At 36.6% G+C, this 14239-nt stretch overlaps 1 protein-coding gene across 4 annotated transcripts in view; it reads left to right on the top strand.

The window, feature by feature from the left end:
* The window catches only part of htt (huntingtin), a 240301-nt gene extending 231985 nt beyond the window's left edge, over positions 1-8316 (top strand). For all 4 annotated transcript variants that reach the window (XM_039751643.1, XM_039751641.1, XM_039751642.1 and 1 more), the window contains 4 exons: positions 2585-2690; positions 3241-3403; positions 3964-4124; positions 6874-8316. In XM_039751643.1, coding sequence (XP_039607577.1) covers positions 2585-2690; positions 3241-3403; positions 3964-4124; positions 6874-7087 — 644 coding nt within the window. In that variant the 3' untranslated portion in view covers positions 7088-8316. The remainder of the gene's footprint in view (positions 1-2584; positions 2691-3240; positions 3404-3963; positions 4125-6873) is intronic.
* The last annotated feature ends 5923 nt before the right edge of the window (positions 8317-14239 follow it).

Genomic DNA, 14239 nt, shown 5'->3' with positions numbered 1-14239 from the left:
ATTATTAGTGGTGTCACAGGAGGCTGGGGGACAGATCCAGCCGGGATGCCTGGAAGGACCAGGAGGTGGCGTATACGTCCCCTGGGCCACGAGAGGGTAACCCGCCCTGGATGTTGAGGGGACCACGGGAACAGAGCAAGGAGGCTCAAGCCCATTGGGGCCTGTGGCCACCGCCAGGGGGTGCCCCGAGCCTCATTGAGCCTCGGAAACATTCACTTCCGCCACACTTAGGAAGATGGAGGAAGATCCTTCCAGGGATGCCTGGAGTGCTTCCGGGTGCAAGGGCAGCACTTCCGCCACATCAGGAAGTGCTGCCGGAAGAGTGTCATCAGGCACCTGGAGCACATCCGGGTGGGAGTAAAAGGGAGCTAGAGTTGGGAGTGGGAGCAGGACGAAGCTGCCGTGGAGAGAAGAAAAGGCGGCCCATGAATAATGAGAGAAAGGCCCGTATTTGGGGTGATTGGTGCTGGGAGCACTGTGTGCCGTGCGGGACTGTGTGTTTCAGCAATAAACGTGCGTGCTTTTATAAAGACATGGTCTCCGTCTGGTGGTGTTCGGGCGTATCTCACAGTGGTCTTTACCTGTGTAATGTGCTCTATATTCATTAGATACTAGATTTTTTTTCCCCATCCAATTTACAGTATATTGTCACTTTTACAAGACATTCAGGGAAAGTCTCAATTGATGGTAAAACTGCTTAACATTATTGTCAGCCCTACTTTTTAGTATTAGTTCTGAAATTCTGATATACCCATTCTTGATATTATAACTAAGCAATTAAATTTTTAAGACCTCATCAAAATTTAGATACTTCCTTAACTATACAGGGCATCCAGAAAGTATTCACAGCGCATCACTATTTCCACATTTTGTTATGTTACAGCCTTATTCCAAAATGGATCAAATTAATTTTTTTCATCAGAATTCTACACAGAATACCCCATAATGACAACATGAAAAAAGTGTACTTGAGGTTTTTGCAAATTTATTAAAAATAAAAAAATGGAGAAATCACTTGTACATAAGTATTCACAGCCTTTGCTCAATACTTTGTCGATGCACCTTTGGCAGCAATTACAGCCTCAATTATTTTTGAATATGATGCCGCAAGCTTGGCACACCTATCCTTGGCCAGTTTCGCTCATTCTTCTTTGCAGCACCTCTCAAGCTCCATCAGGTTGGATGGGAAGTGTCGGTGCACAGCCATTTTAAGATTTCTCCAGAGATGTTCAATCGGATTCAAGTCTGGGCTCTGGTTGGGCCACTCAGGGACATTCACAGAGTTGTCCTGAAGTCACTCCTTTGATATCTTGGGTGTGTGCTTAGGGTCGTTGTCCTGTTGAAAGATGAACCGTCGCCCCAGTCTGAGGTCAAGAGCGCTCTGGAGCAGGTTTTCATCCAGGATGTCTCTGTTAATTGCTGCAGTCATCTTTCCCTTTATCCTGACTAATCTCCCAGTTCCTGCCGCTGAAAAACATCCCCACAGCTTGATGCTGCCACCACCATGCTTCACTGTAGGGATTGTATTGGCCTGGTGATGAGCGGTGCCTGCTTTCCTCCAAACTTGATGCCTGGCATTCACACCAAAGAGTTAAATCTTTGTCTCATCAGACCAAAGAATTTTGTTTCTCATGGTCTAAGAGTCCTTCAGGTGCCTTTTGGCAAACTCCAGATGGGCTGCCATGTGCCTTTCACTAAGGAGTGGCTACATACAGGCCTGGTTGGTGGATTGCTGCAGAGATGGTTGTCCTTCTGGAAGGTTCTCCTCTCTCCACAGAGGACCTCTGGAGCTCTGACAAAGTGACCATCGAGTTCATGGTCACCTCCCTGAGTAAGGCCCTTCTCCCCCCGATCGCTCAGTTTAGATGGCTGGCCAGTTCTAGGAAGAGTCCTGGTGGTTTCGAACTTCTTCCACTTAACGGATGATGGAGGCCACTGTGCTTATTGGGACCATCAAAGCAGCAGAAATTTTTCTGTAACCTTCCCCAGATTTGTGCCTCGAGACAATCCTGTCTCTGAGGTCTACAGACAATTCCTTTGACTTCATGCTTGGTTTGTGCTCTGACATGAACTGTCAGCTGTGGGACCTTATATAGACAGGTGTGTGCCTTTCCAAATCATGTCCAATCAACTGAATTTACGACAGGTGGACTCCAGTTAACCTGCAGAAACATCTCAAGGATGATCAGGGAAACAGGATTCACCTGAGCTCAATTTTGAGCTTCATTACATTACTTTATTACATTTCAATAGACAGATGGGTGTGTGAGATTCTGGTATAACTAACAGTTAATCAAGATTCTAACGTGCACTTTACAATTCATAGTACAATCTAAACAGATCCAGGTAATTTAGTGTTTACATAGCATCGTTATATAGTTTGAATTTTGTTTGATGATAAACTTTTATGTACACACACTCTTATAATTTACAGGAAGCTTTGCTATGTGTAATTTAAATTTTGAGCAGCATAAGCCATAATATGGTTTCACTGGTCAGTTTTTAGAAGAAAAAAGTTGTCTGTATTGTTTATTTATTTATCATGTTTAGGCTATTCAAAACATTAATTTATATTGTTTTTCAGGAAAAGAGAAAAGTAGTCCCAGTCGGTCAGCAAACACTGATCCTACTGCACCTGATAGCGAATCTGTCATTGTGGCCATGGAAAGAGTGTCTGTTCTGTTTGATAGGTACTTTTTTCCATCAATACACAAAAGCTTATATGTGTTCTTAAATGTAAGAATGTGAATAACCATAATTAAAATATGGCATAACTGAAAGTTAAAATAGAAAATTCATCTAAAGTATAGTGAATGTATCTCAGCTAGAAAAAAGAGAAAATACTATCTACATATGGTTGACTAGTATTATTTCCTGTTTAAAGAATAAGTTAGATATTTTTCCAAGTCAAAGTTATTTCTTCACAATCGCCATTTATGTTTTAGCTCACAAAAATATATAGTATAAATTATGCTTAATTTAACTTTTTACTTTTCTATTTGACATTCTCAATCTTTTCACACATATGGAAGATTACCACACACTATATGAAGATGTATTGTCTGTGTTTTCAGTTTATTTTTATTGATCTTTAAACAGAATGGAAGGATTTCTAAAGTTGAATTGTTCAATAATAAAAGTGGTTGTGTGTAGGTATATTACATGTTACATTATATTTTCTTCTTTTCCCCAGTTATTGGTATAGCTGTAATTATTTTTTTTCTTTTACTTAATTCATAGAATCCGGAAGGGATTCCCTTGTGAAGCAAGAGTAGTTGCCAGAATTCTTCCTCAGTTTCTTGATGACTTCTTCCCACCCCAGGATGTAATGAACAAAGTTATTGGTGAATTCCTATCCAATCAGCAACCATATCCACAGTTTATGGCATCTGTTGTTTACAAGGTTGGCATTTGCTAATGCATCTGATTAAATAAAAGCCTGAAATAATATATTTTTCAGGGAGCTCAGAATTCTATTAGTTATGATTTTTTTTTTTTTTTTTGGAAACTATAATTTACATGTAAGTTGAATATGCCATTATGCATTAATCCCACTTTATCATTCCCCTGTTACATTATCACAAACCATATACCTCATTCTAAGGTTCTTTCTTAGTGTTATATTCTGCTGTAAATTGCGTTAGTATAATATACCATAAAGTTGTGTGATTTATGGTATTTTACTGATTATTTCAGGTGTCTAACAGGTTTGTAAAGGGCACATCATGTACTGTTTTGTAGTGTACAGTATAAAAATTGTGTTTTGAGATTGTTTGACAGTTAAAAGAGGAAGAAATTATTTATACTTATTTTTTCCTAATTATTGATCTTTCTCCTTTTTTGTCTTTCATCATAATTAATACATGTCAATTCTTAAACATCTATTGTGTTCACAATACATTTTTGCTGTGCTTATAATATAAAATTTGAACTGCTAACCTGTTTCATTGCTTACAATTGCAGGTGTTTCAAACTTTGCATGCGACAGGACAATCATCCATGGTTAGGGACTGGGTAATGTTGTCCCTTTCCAACTTTACTCAAAGGACACCAGTTGCCATGGCTATGTGGAGTCTGTCTTGCTTCTTTGTCAGTGCTTCAACAAGCCAGTGGATTTCAGCTCTGTATCCTTTCAAAGAAACCTCAAACAGCAAGCACTGCTAAAGTTTGTGATCTTGTACAAAATGTTTTAATATTCTGAGAACTAAATGTCTTAGAGTAATCAAACATAAATTCAGGGATCTTGTATTGTGTGGTTAATTTTTTCTTGGGTGAAATTTGTGCATTATGGTCAATTACACGACCTGTGTAATAAATTGTGCATACCTTTGGAATCACCCAGATCAATAATTGGGGTGGACTAAAAATATTTACACCTGAACACAAAATCCCCATCCACTAGACTGATTTTCTGTTGCCTGTCAATTATAAAGAAATATTTCGTAGTGACTCTCATTTTAATATTTTTTATTTAATTTTATTCATACAGTTGTACATTTATATTTGTGTTACTTAAATATCAGCTAACCTTCAACCTTCATCAAGATATACTGGGAGAGAGTGAAATATGATCAATGTTCATTTTGATAAACATCTTTATATTTAGTTCATGCTATGTAGAAATTTCTGTGGTCATCTGCTGGCAAGATCAACCAATCAGCAAATATGCCATAATGCTCTGTTATTAACCAAAACATTGCAAGTGTTGCATTATGGGGTCTTAGGCTACAACTGATGATGCATTCACCCACTGTCTCTGTTCACATGGTTGTATAATGTATTTATAATTTTTTATTACACTCTGCTGGCAAGATTATAAATGCTGTTTTCAATGTACATTTACATTTCCCTAAGTCTGGAGTTAGTAGAAAATTAAAGAAAACTCTGCAGTGGGTTAATAAAGAGTTGATAAAAAGATGTTGCAAAGGACAAAAACAGCTGTATAAGGTTTATAAGATTGATAACTCCAATGTGAATCATACGGCATTAGGGCTTCCATTAATAAGGATATTAGGGAAGCTGAAAGGCATTTAGAAAGCAATATAGTAGATAAGACGAAATACGACCCAAACAAATTCTTTTAGTATTTTAGTAGTAAAGAACAGTCAAGGAGTAGGTGAAGTATATAAGGAATATTTAGTAGAAATTAAAATATACAGATGTGAAATAGCTAAAGCTCTAAACATGCATTTTTCTGAGGTCTTCACGTGTAAAGACAACCTCCCAGCTTTATCCCAGACTAAGGAGGTACTGAGTGACTTGAAGATTGTAGAGGGAGAAGTACCATTTTGATTAAATAGGCTGAAATCAAACAAATCACCATCACCAGATAATATTTATCCACAAGTTCTTAAGGAGGTTATTGAGTACATACATAAACCTTTGATACATATTTTTAGGAAGTCAATGCACACTGGGAAAACTACAAAGAACTGTAAAAAAGCAAATATTATCCCATTATATACAGTAAAAAAGGGAATCGGGCAGATTCTAGTAACTATAGGCCAGTAAGCTTAACATGCATTATATGTAAATTAATGGCAGCAATTATTAAGGTAAAGACTGAGCAACACATGGCAAGAACAGGTATTTCAGTCAACACCTAGCATGCCTTCAGATGAAGCAGGTCATGTTTTTCAAACATGTTGCAACTCTATGAGGAAGAAGCAAAAGGATGTGATCAAAGTGGTGCACGTGATATTATTTATCTTGACTTTCAGAAGACATTTAATAAGGTACCACAATAAGTTGGGCATCAAACTAAGAGAAGTGGCAGTTCAGGGTGAAGTGTGTAGATGAGTACAAAATTGACTAAAACAACTTACTGCCTTGTATCGTGTGACGTTAAAGTGTCTCTCGCGGGACATCAAATTGTCTTCCGAGAAGATCACGTCTCATCTCCCTCCCAAGATTTTTTTTTTATTATAGAGAGTGTGGACGCTGGCCCAGACACACACAGACGGACATCTTATGTTCACCCAACACACGTTTATTTTTGCAAATATTTACAGTTCAGTGCACTCTCAAACCCCAGTGCCTCCAGCACCGATTCCCCCAATGTCCAGGCCACACACTTCCAGTGCCTTTCTCCTGGCCGCCTCTAGTCCTCCCTCCAGCTCCGTCCTCTTCCACCTGACTTCTGCCGTCGACTGGAGGCGGCCCCTTTTATGTACGCCCAGATGGGCTCCAGGTGCTCCCTGAGGAGCTTTCGCCGACACCCCGCCGTGTGGCGGAAGCACCAACTGTGTAGCCGGAAGTCCTCCGGGTGTCCCTGGTCCTCTTGCCCCCAGCACTTCCTGGTGTGGCTGAAGTGCTGGGCTTCAGGTTTCTTCAGGCACTGGGGGCGCTGCCTGGCAGTGGCCATGGGCCCCTACAGGGCTGGGCTTCCAAGCCCTCTATCCGTGGCCCCCAATACAACCAGGACGGTCACCCCCTCACGGTCTGGAGGAGGTACAAGCCCTCCTCCGGTCCTCCTGGGCGTCCCGGCTGGGCTCCACCCCCAAGCCGCCTGTGACAAGAGATAAATGTCTTTAATGTCATGTTAAAATGAGTGGGAGTCAAGAAACACTGAAATTGTTTTTGAAATGTTGATATCTGAGAAAAATGCTGAAGGTAATGTTAAGGGAAAATTCAGTCTTCAGTATTTAATGCTCTAAATCTTGATAGTTTTTCTACTATCATGTGCAGTTTGGCTTTGAAGATGGGTTGAAAAAAAAAATGGTTTCTAGCTTTTTATTTTTTACTCTCCTAGAATAAATGGTTTTAAAAGGAGCAGTGTATCATTTTTTTCATATTATAAAATGCTTTTATTTTAATGATTGTTCATGATTTATTGTTCTTTATGAGTGTTTTTTTCTTTAACAACATTGGTAGACTTCCACATGTCATCAGTCGAATGGGAAAATTTGAAATGGTGGATATCAACTTGTTTTGTCTGGTAGCCCTGGACTTTTACAGACATCAGATTGATGAGGAATTGGATAGACGAGCCTTCCAGTCTGTGTTTGAAGTAGTTGCTTCTGTTGATAGCCCTTACCATCGTCTGCTATCCTGCCTTCAGAGTCTTCACCAGGTCACTCCCTTCTGAAATTAATCCTGTACTTGAAACTTATTTGAAACGAATGTCAGACTTTCCTTTTTAATATAAACATTTTACATCTTTATCCTCTGCATTACAAACATGTCCCAAAATGCCTTCCAAAATAAGTATATGCTATCTTCACCCAAGCCATTCCCTGCATGGAAATGTCAAGATTGGCACTATATTGTATATATGGTTTCACCAGATCTTCCTGCATTTGGAAAATCATGTCGATCAAATGTATTTTTGAAAAGAAACATGTCCGTTAAGATGTGTTAAAAATGTATTTGGCATAAGACTATACTTATATTTTTAGGCTGCTTATTTTGTTACAAAAGTCAAAGCTTTATTTGTGTTAGAAGGTGTATTAGTAAAAATTAGGAATACTCGTAAGTCTTCAGACTGGTACACTATATTGATAGTTTTTAATATATCTTACATGTAAAGCATAAATAAAATAAAGGCAATGTTTAGAATTTCAAATTCATAACGAAGTAGAATTCAGTAGAAACATTTTTTATTTTTTTATTCTTAAGCCTAGATTATGAGTGAGAAGATAATTTAACATTCTAGGCCTGTGGAATTATTCTTTTTTTGTTTGTGGTGTGTGTGTCTCTTTCTGATTACAATTAAAAGGCACATACAAAGTCACAGATAATGTGGAATATTGTTTTGGGATTTCTTTCTCAGGATGTAACTTGTGATGTTGTTAAACAGATGTCTTTTATTAGAAACATTTCTATTACTTGTAAAGTATGTATAATTGTAAAATCTGTGATGCATGAGATTTATGTGATTTTAAGAAGATAAATAAGACCAATGCATCTGAATGTCCTTACATCTGAGCATCTGCATAGGAAGAATGGAATTAACAGTCACTGTCTGTTGCTGTTTTTTCCCCATAATAATTTTAATATAAATATTTTTCTTTTTGCACTGTTCACTTCACATTGCTTGTATTATAATTGCTGAAGACTTCTTTGCGAGTGGAGCACATTATAAATTGCAGTCAGATTTGACTAAGGATTCTTATTGTCTTAATGAAATGTAAATAAGAATGCTACCGTGCAAGTAGTAATCATAAATATTGAAGAGTATAAATGAAGGCATGCTACAGTTGTCATTTTGGGCTGTAAATTTCAATTCTATTTTTTTTAATGACTGACAATAAAACTGTGCAGACAGTCTGAAATACTCCAGTCCAAAGCAAATATTAAAACTTTCTAAAACATGCATTCAAGTGTGAAAAGAATATTGTGATTTCCTCCCAAAAATAACATGAAAAATGAATAAGAAGAATTGTAGATTTTTGTACACCTTTACATCCCAGGTTCAACACAAAAAGTAAAAAATAATGTGTTCTACAACAGCAATAATATTTTCTCAATACTGACAGAAAAAATGTAAGTTGTTAGGAAGCTTCTTTTTATTTATTTTTATTATATTTTTATGAAATATGCATGATTGACTTGAAGTTATTTTTATGTAACTTGCTCTTGCAGTAAGTGTTGTTTTGAGTTAGAACATACATGACATTGTAAAATATCATGGATATCCTCAGCACTTTCAGTTTAACTAAACTTAAATAATTGAAAAATGTGGAAGTTAATTTACCCTCTTAAATGTAATGAGGCAGAATTATTCATGAGTTGGGAAAATTTGCAATAATTAAACTGATTATGTACCAATTAGTTTAAAAATATATATAAATTTGTATTTTTACTTGGCACTTGAAAGAGATGTTATCTGTTGATTTGTGTCTAGCATTACGAATGGCTGTTATTTTATTGTCTGGAAACATACATATGGGTCTTAGAACCATAGATGAAAAAAAAATTGTAGAATCATAAGTTCACTTAGGTTGGTTGTTTTTTTTTTTTGTTTTTTTTTTTCTATTGAGATAATTTTAAACATGTATTAAGAAGCCACCCCTGCAACACTATACATTGTAAAGGAGAAAGGTAATAAATCTTTTTTTACATATATATATATAACGAAAAAGAAGAAAAGCAGAAGTAAATACATTTTTTATCAATTTTAAACTGTATTAGCCTCATAATAACTACATTTTAATGCTGCTTTCCATAGTAAGGTAAAGTTAAGATATTCTACAGAGATCCACACTACAAATAAAAGTAACTAAAACATTAGAAGATGTACAATTTATAAAATAACTGTTTGGTACTAACATACTTTTAGCAATAAACTTATAAGCAATCGTTAATTTTTTTCAGTTATTTAAACTGCTCTGGGTTTTAAATAAGCTTTTGTTTTAAAATATCTTGAAGAATCGTTTTCCTTCCTGACACAAAAGTGATAATGTACTTGAACTCGTTTGCCTCGCCTTATCTGTTTAAAGAGGTATTTTTATGTTTATGTGTGTGTGTGTATAATATATAAATGAAAAATATATACTTTATATATTCTGTGTACTGTATATGCAGTATAAGGCTGGTATATACTTGGTCTAAAGACTTTATCCTTTCAGTCTGTTTATAAGTAACTGAATTTTGTCACATACATAATGTGATACTCCATATGTAATTGCCTTATTAAAATAATTGGGAATAGTAGTAGCAAGGGACATAGAAGCAGCATGTTGGTTTCTAGTTACATTTTATTATTTATATAGGAGTTGAAGTAAGCCTTTCTGAACATGCAAGCAGTGAGCAGCCTGACAATAACATTCCAAATATCTGACATAAGATGGTAACTTTGAGCCAAATGATGTTATCACTTGTGGAAAGTTCCCACAGCAGTCAGTTTAGCGAGTTAAGGTAGACCTCTCCTGGTGTTCATCTAGGGTAAGGGCTGTTTTTGAGTCTGACTGACACATTAGCATGTTTTATGATCCAATACCATGTGCCAGACTGGTACACACAAACATGTACTTAAGCTTTTTATTTTTTATGTGTTGTATTTGTATGTTTCAGCAAAGTGCAAAGATTTTTGTTGTTGTTTAATACAGTGTTAGAAATAGTACATCTTTTGAGATTTAGTTCTGTTGTTTGTTGAATTAGATTCTTCCAGAAATTATTACTTCAGCAGTGGCACTAATGTTATTTCTTTACTTCCTGTGAAAGTATGTGTACATACCTACAATTTTTATTGAACAGTATAGATGCTCTTTGTTTATCTGACCATGGGAAAGTCGATGACCTCCTTGCATCTAGATTATTAAAGTAATTGATATTTTAGGCAAAATTAAAAATGGGCAGGTATAGCACAATGGTATGATTAGTGTTGCAGTCTCATAGTTCATGCATCTAGGATTCAAATCTCTGCTGGGTTGTTGTTTGTGTGAAGTTTTCCCATTCTGTCCCTGTATTCATGTGTTATCTCTTAGTCCTACTGTTTCTTTTCTTAGAATACATCCACATTAGACTGTTTTTTTTTTTTTTATTTGAACCCTGTTTAAAATTATGGCAGTGTGTGTGAGTGTGTATTATGCAGCAGATTGGTGTTCCATTCAGTGTGAATTCTTATGCTTTGCTTAAGACTTCCAGGGTTAGTCTGGCTCTCCATGTATCTATTGTAGAGCAAGCAGGTTCAGAACAGGATACTAAAAACAGGTTGATTTGTAACTTGATTGCAATAGCATTACTTTTATTTTTTCAAGCTTAAATCAGTCTAGAAATATGAATACATGCTCCTCTGTGTATACAAACTCTTTTTTCCTCAAAGAATATTTGATGACACAGAGGTTAGAGTTGTTAGCAAACAGCTATAGAAGCTTGTGGCTAATTACAGTTTGGTCATTGTCTGTGTTAGCTAGTGAATGACCTGCTTCCTCAGGACGGAGAACTTTAATATATATTCTTCACAAAACTTTATCCTTGGTATTCTTAGCACATTTATTGAGTTTAAACCATTCACACTGCTCATCTTCCACTGTATTGCCTTGATAAAACCAGATGAATATAGTTAAATTCTGTAATGTCCCTTAAACTAAAAAATCTGCAAAAAAATCACCGATGCAGTAATAACAGACTAAGCAATTGTGTTATCATTGTAAAACTCTGGTGCAGTATTAAATATATTAGTGTGCAGGAGGAAATATAAAAAAGAAGAGCTTGATTTCACAATTGTATCCTTTATATGCAGTCCAACACAAGTGACACATACTATACAGTGCAACTTGTACAGCTGACAAAATTTCAGAAATTTTTGTGATGAGATCATTTGTGTAACTTTGTACAAGTTGCTTGATGGGCCTGTGTTCCAGGTGTACACAATATGTACTGTGCAGTATTTCTGCAAAAAACTGTGCTTTATGTCAAAGGTACTTCAGGTTGTCATATCAGCATATCTTTAAGTAAATACCTTAACTCCTCAAAATTTTAACCGAAGTAATAGTAGTAATGCCACATGTATGGAGTACAGTGATATTTTTACTTTAATGTCCAACCAAGATGCAGTACATGCTACTTTTTAGTATCAATATAAACAAAAAACCATTAAAATATAGAATTTATTAAGCAAACGTGCAAGTCTTCAGAATAAAATTCCAACATAACCTATATATAAAAGCTTAACATAAACATTATACAATAAAGATATATCTGATACCTGCTAAACTGTGTTTTTTCAGTTTTATTTTTCTTCACATTTCCGGATCTGGGAACATCAGTGAACATGTGGTATAGAAATAGGTAAATCAGGTAAATTGTTTTAATTGGGAGTAAGCAAAGTCAACGGGTAGCTTGTCAGTTTTTCACAGTTTAGATGTTTGTTTAAATCAGGGATCTCAAAACACATTTCTGGAGGGCATGGGACTGAAGGTTTTGGTTCCTATCGATTCTTGCTGTAGTCATTATTTGTTTTTATTTCTAAAAGTATCAAATATTAAGCAGTTCTATACCTAACGTAAAATCAAATTTCAAATTTTAGCAAGCCATGACAATCCAATCTTCATGTCATTTTTTGAGTAATTAAACAATGTTCCCCTTTTAAATTTGTATCTATTTTATTTTGTTTCTATCCGGCTCAGACTTTGGTTATTAGCTGTTCCTATCCTCTGTATCACTGTCTCCCTTCTCCCAGCCTCTTCCTGTTCTAACTCCATTACTTCTATTCTATCTTCTTCTCCAACTGGTCTCTTTCTATCCCTGTCCTCCGTTCCCGCTTTGATCCCATTTCCTGTTATTTCTGGCAGGGCCACTTCTCTAGGTCTATGTATCAGATGACGCTGTAGTGTGAGATTTGGAGAAGCTCACAGTTTCACTGGTGGTACAATGGTGAGAAAACTGGGGCCTGGTTACATTTTGGTACCATTTCATTGTTTTTAAACGTTTATTTGTAGAGGAAGGTGAAAATAATATAAAAGATGACGATCAAATATCTTTCATGAAAATTGAAGCATAATTTGAATTATGAGCCAAATATGATTTTAATTTACCACATATTAAATAAAGTGCCACCAATTAAATTATTATTATTATAAACAAAAAAATATTTAACTAAAAAAAAAAATTGTAAAGTTCTTTTTATCACTAAAAATGTGAAGAATTCTATGGTAATCATTAAGCATAACCATATACAGTTTACAAAGAAAATATATATATATACGGTGCATATCAACCTTAAATGTTATTGGCTGGATAACATTTGGAGTGATTGAAACAACACAAGTTATGGTAAACAAAGTCATTTTTCCATCATAGAGATACAGAGTTGATCTTAGCAGCATTCAGGCATTAAATTTCATTCAATGGCAGTCTATCACAGGCCACACTATTGATCACACCAGCTGTCACTCTGACAGAAAGTCATTGTGAACACAGCAAATGACCAGAATCCAACCTGCTATATCCTAACTACAGGGTCACGGGGGTCTGCTGGAGCCAATCCCACCCAACACAGGGCACAAGGCAGGAAACAAACCCCAGGCAAGGCACCAGCCCACCGCAGGGCACACACACCAAGCACACACTGGGGACAATTTAGGATCACCAATGCACCTAACCTACATTTCTTTGGACTGTGGGAGGAAACCGGAGTACACGGAAGAAACCCACATAGACACGGGGAGAACATGCAAAATCCACACAGGGAGGACCTGGGGAGCGAACCCGGATCTCCTAACTGTGTGGCAGCAGCACTACCACTGCGTCACCGTACCACCATGACTAGAATATGATCAAATTTGGTTTCCACCAGATGTAGAGCAGTAGTTCCCACCACTTTGCCATTTTGCCACACTTTAAAGAACATGGAAAACTAATATTTAATTTTGTAAAATATGATGTCCCCTTAAATAGTGACTTGCAGTAATATTGTCTGTCTTTGAAAAGTTCCTTTTAAAAGTAAATGTGAACCAAGTTTATTCATCAGTATTTATAGTTTTTCATAAAACCAAAACACAGAGCACAAGTAATTCATTTAACCATCATGTTGTTTGTCTTCTTTATAAGTAGATGTGTAAAATGATTGTAAAATATCCATCCATTATCCAAATCGCTATATCCTAACTACAGGGTCACGTGGCTCTGCAGTGGCCAGTCCCAGCCAATACAGTTCACAAGGCAGGAAACAAACCCTGGACAGGGTGCCACGCCACCGCAGGGCACACACACACTTGGGAGAATTTAGGATCGCCAATCCACCAAACCTGCATGTCTTTGGACTGTGGGAGGAAACCCACGCAGACACGGGGAGGACCCGGGAAGCAAACCCTGGTCTCCTTACTGCGAGGCAGCAGCGCTATCACTGATCCACCGTGCCACCCGATTGTAAAATATTCTGATCTTAATGAATGCAGTAATATCAATACATATTTCAAACCTACCCACCCATGGTAAAAGTTAAGATTGAAAAAATGTGTTTTTTTTAGGTTTTGTGTTTTAACTTGTGTAGCAATGTTGTTTGTGAAATTTTATTTGATTGATCCTTGTTGGAGAAATACAGTCACTATTAAAATCCTGAAGCCTCATGCCCGGCTTAGCGAACTGTATTTTTCCCTATGAGCAGCAGACATTCATCTCTAGTATGTTTACTGATGGGATAGGAAATGATCTCTTTTCAGGCTAGCTGGCTATCTTTAGAATATCCATTGTTAAAAGGAGCACATTACTGTTAGAGAGCCATGCTTAGACTGTATTCAGCAGCATGACTTGCATTGTACAGGCCTCTGTGTTCATGGTTCTACATTCTCTTTAT

This window comes from Polypterus senegalus, chromosome 4, assembly GCF_016835505.1.
Source record: "Polypterus senegalus isolate Bchr_013 chromosome 4, ASM1683550v1, whole genome shotgun sequence".
Taxonomy (NCBI): domain Eukaryota; kingdom Metazoa; phylum Chordata; class Cladistia; order Polypteriformes; family Polypteridae; genus Polypterus; species Polypterus senegalus.
The sequence above is the reverse complement of the archived record's forward strand: the minus strand, read 5'-3'. Positions and strand labels throughout refer to the sequence as shown.